This window comes from Onthophagus taurus, chromosome 3, assembly GCF_036711975.1.
Source record: "Onthophagus taurus isolate NC chromosome 3, IU_Otau_3.0, whole genome shotgun sequence".
NCBI lineage: Eukaryota > Metazoa > Arthropoda > Insecta > Coleoptera > Scarabaeidae > Onthophagus > Onthophagus taurus.
The window spans coordinates 18,242,845-18,246,941 of record NC_091968.1 but is presented as its reverse complement, the minus strand read 5'-3'; the positions used below and the strand labels follow the sequence as shown (position 1 = coordinate 18,246,941).

The 4,097-nt window shown below is 31.0% G+C and overlaps 1 protein-coding gene across 1 annotated transcript; it reads right to left on the bottom strand.

Moving 5' to 3' along the window:
* Positions 1-2,808: 2,808 nt before the first annotated feature.
* Positions 2,809-3,682, bottom strand: LOC111420169 (odorant receptor 85c-like). The gene is made up of 5 exons (XM_023053092.2): positions 3,446-3,682; positions 3,291-3,390; positions 3,151-3,240; positions 2,937-3,092; positions 2,809-2,886 (listed from the first exon to the last, which is right to left on the bottom strand). The coding sequence occupies exons 1-5, from the start codon at positions 3,658-3,660 to the stop codon at positions 2,821-2,823; spliced, it is 627 nt and encodes a 208-aa protein (XP_022908860.2). The 5' UTR covers positions 3,661-3,682; the 3' UTR covers positions 2,809-2,820.
* Positions 3,683-4,097: the final 415 nt, after the last annotated feature.

Below are 4,097 nucleotides of genomic sequence, written 5' to 3'. Positions count from 1 at the left end.
GTGAAATAAGTAGGAGGACAAACATCAGTAAATCTTCGGTACACAGGATTTTAAGAAAACATAATTATCATCCGTATCGAATCCAGTTGCACCAGGAAATTACTGAAGGCGATTTCGAAAGCAGGCTGTTATTCTGTCAGTGGGCAATTGAAAGAACTAATCTTGATGCGAATTTTTTCGGACAGGTGATGTTTTCGGATGAAGCTACCTTTCACAAAAATGGGTTTGTGAATCGTCACAATTGTCATTATTATAATACAACAAACCCCCATCGATTCCTTGCAACGCATAGCCAGTACAGATGGTCAGTGAACGTTGGGCAGGTGTCATTGGAACGCATATCATAGGCCCTTTCTTTCATAATCAACGTTTGACGGGTAGGATTTATTTAGAATTTTTAGAAAATAGTTTAGGCGTTCTGTTGGAAAATATTCCACTAGCTATTCGTCAGTAGATGTGGTTCCAACATGATGGTGCTCCACCGCACAATACCGCCCAAGTACGTCGGTATTTGGATGTGTCCTTTCCGGACCGCTGTTAGATGGCCTCCGAGATCGCCAGATCTTACCACTTGTGATTTCTTTTTATGGGGTTTCATTAAAAGCAAGGTTTATGAGACATCACCAACTACTCCTGACGATATGCGTCAACGCATTGTAAGAGCTTTTCAAGAAATCACACCAGAAATTCTCAGAAATGTGCAAAACTCCTTACAAAAACGCTTTCTATTATGTAGTGAACAAAACGGACAACATTTTGAACATTTGATGCAATAGTGTTTTTTTATTTGTGTTTTGTTTTCAATGGTCTTGTTGTGTTTTGTTGGCCACTTTTTAAGCATGCCAGTAATATTTCTGCCAGTCCCAAGCCTGGTAAAATGCGAGGGGAAGGTGGCCGGCGCTGCGAAATACGTATCTATCGTTAAAAACTGAAAAATCGGGAATATCTCCAAAACCGTTGAAGATAGACACCATGATAACTGTATAAAACTAAAAGGAAATTAAATTTTACATCCAGTTATGCAAAAACTCGTATATTGTTCCATTTAAAAAAATTAAGTTATCCATGATTAAAAAGTTCGAAAATTATAGATCCCTACTTAAGAACTCCGTAATATAAATGCATAATTTTCTATTAGCAAACGTGTGCTGTTTTATTGTTAATCCAAAACAGAAAACCAAATCTTTCTAGCTTTCACAGTTTCGGCAATATTGCCAAATTTATAAGATGCTGCAAATGTCATTTTTTTCGAAAATCGTCATATAATTCAAAAACGATACCAGTTAGACCTAAGGTATCCTTAACAAAGTACCATTAAAATTTCACGAGGAATCCAAAAATGCAATAATATACAGGATGTTCCATTTAAAATAACAAAGTTGATATCCATTTCCGGTAGAAGCGGAAGTCCGCCATTACTGAAACTAATTTTAAAATATGTACAATATGATTCGATTCAACTTTTATTTGAAACATTTTTTGAAAAACTCAATCATAATTCGGCTATGAACCGAGGCAACTTAGGTGGGACACTTGTATATATTTGTTTTTATATATTTTTTATATCTTTTATTATTATTTGCTACATTATTTCTTTTTAGTTTAATCATTATATATTTTATTTTAAAATTCTTTGTATTTGTGCGCTCAATAAAGATTATTATTATTATTATTATTATATTAGAAATTTGGAATATCTTCTATGAGATTTTTGTAACTCACTGTATTCTCAAATTAGACGCAGGGATGTAGAAACGACTTATTTTAATCCTTAGATACTTCTGGCAGTAAACATAAAACGGTATTTCTCAACCTTCAAGAAGTGCAGTAGCCTAGGACTACTTTAGATAATTCAAAAATCTTTTTTGACACTTTTTCCGCTAGATCACGTCCAGATTTTGCCGCATTACTAGTAGTGAAAAGGGATTTGTATTTCTCAACCTTACAAAACGTAGCATTTTGAGGTTGTTCTAGAAAATTCAAATATCCTAGTTAATATCTTGTGTAATATCCTTACAGCGTTACCGCATCCTTAATGTAGTAGAAGTGGTAGATAGGCGATGCCGTTTTACATTTTTGCCGTTTCTAAAAGTATACATAGAATTATCGTTCAAAGCCTTCTTAGAGTGTAGCACCCTAGTATTACATTACCGTAAGTTATTCTGTGATATTACATATGTGTATCTGCTTATCTTCCTCTGCTTGTGCTAATATTTGGAACATATATTAGAGCATATATAACCTGATTATAAACATTTTTTATAAGCCTAAAAAGTTTTGCTCTAATTCTAAATCATTTTGGAGCAAAATTTGTCATTAACAACACATTTTGTATAAAAACATTTAAACCTCGAATCTTAACATTTGCTACCTAACTTCAAACACTTATAAGCTAAGAATGGTTTTATTTTTCAATTCTAACCCGTCTTCTAATCCTTCTTTATAAAAGCCAATAATTTGAAATCAATGACTTTTTTAATATTTTACACAACTTGACCATGAACATTTTTCAAGATGAAGAAGAAAAAGAGTATGTGGTGTAACATGAAAGAAGATTTCTTAAGGATATAGTTGAAAAAAGTGGCCAAAAATAAGTAGTCTATCCATTTAATTAAAATACATATATTACACAATGTGTTTCAATTAATTCTAATTCTAAGTAACGCTGCTCACCATTTATTTTTGCCATGTTATTTTATGGTGATTAAATTTTTTTGATGTTGAATAAACCATTTAAACGTTAATTAAATGTTTAACATGTGTTGTTTTTATAGTATTAATAATAATAACAATAAGTGCCATTTTAATTTTAAATAAAATTCAAAAATTATTATTTTTCTTTATTGCTAGTAATGAATTAATGAAAAGATAGACCTTCTTTAATTCCTAAAAGAAATCTTTATATCACTTTTTTACTATTTTAATAATTTAGATACTTGTGCTGCTGCAGCATGGGACATTTCACCAAATAAGGGGACTCGTATGGTGAATGGATGTTGGCTCAAACAAAGTAAAGTCAACACTTGTTTCCGTGTCACCACATCTGCATCACACCAGTTCAAATTATACACAGCGTTCGCAACACTGTCACCCTAATTAAAAATAAAAATTATTCAAATTTTTTTAAAATGATTTATTCATTATTCATACCGCTGTTGTAAGTTTTTGTCCCATTGCATGACTTAAAAATACTCCAAACCAAGTTGCTATTGCGCTGGCTAAACTTGCTATATCTTTTCCCTAAAAAATATCATATTGATTATAATATATTATTAAATTAATATTTAAACCATAAAAAAAGAAGTAGTAGACAGAGTTAAAATACATAAAGCAAACACTTTTTGAGGCACAATTAAGTTGGTGTAGACATCATTGCTGAATTGAAACATCCTAAAATAAGTAATTTATTTATTTGTTTATCAAGGCATTTTTAAGACGACGATACCTGAATATATCTTGATGATACATGATAATAGGCCGGAGCATTCTAAAATTTCTTTTCTTGTTTCTGGTTAATGTTATGCCATCAATCTTCTCATTAAGGTGCTCAATACGTATAATCAATAATTGCAACGAATAACAATACATCACTGTCGTAACGAATATAATATTCGTCAAAATTCCTATTGTGTATATTTGAAACAATAACAATAAAGTCATATTCAACGGTTTCAGTTGAAATGGTATATAATAAACCAATATTAAACAATGTTTAATTGTTTTAAATGTAGCACAATTATCGTCCAACAAGGTAAAATATGTTACGAGATATGCAAAGAAGTATGCACTCCAATGCATAATTTTCAATACATTTTTAATTTTTCTTTCAACAACTTCCAATCCTTGCGGAGTACCAAATTGATTAAAATCACTTAAGAAGTTAATCATTTCAAACATTTTATTACGATATTGCAATGCTTGGATACAACCAGACATGATTAGAGCTCCCGACATAACATATTGCATGTGAAATAAACATTTTGAAAAATTCGCCTGGTAATCTCAAAATTAAAGAAAATTATTTTTCTTCTTTTAAACACACAATTTTTAGATATTACTTACTCATAAATTCTACTAGCAAGGGATAAAATACCCAA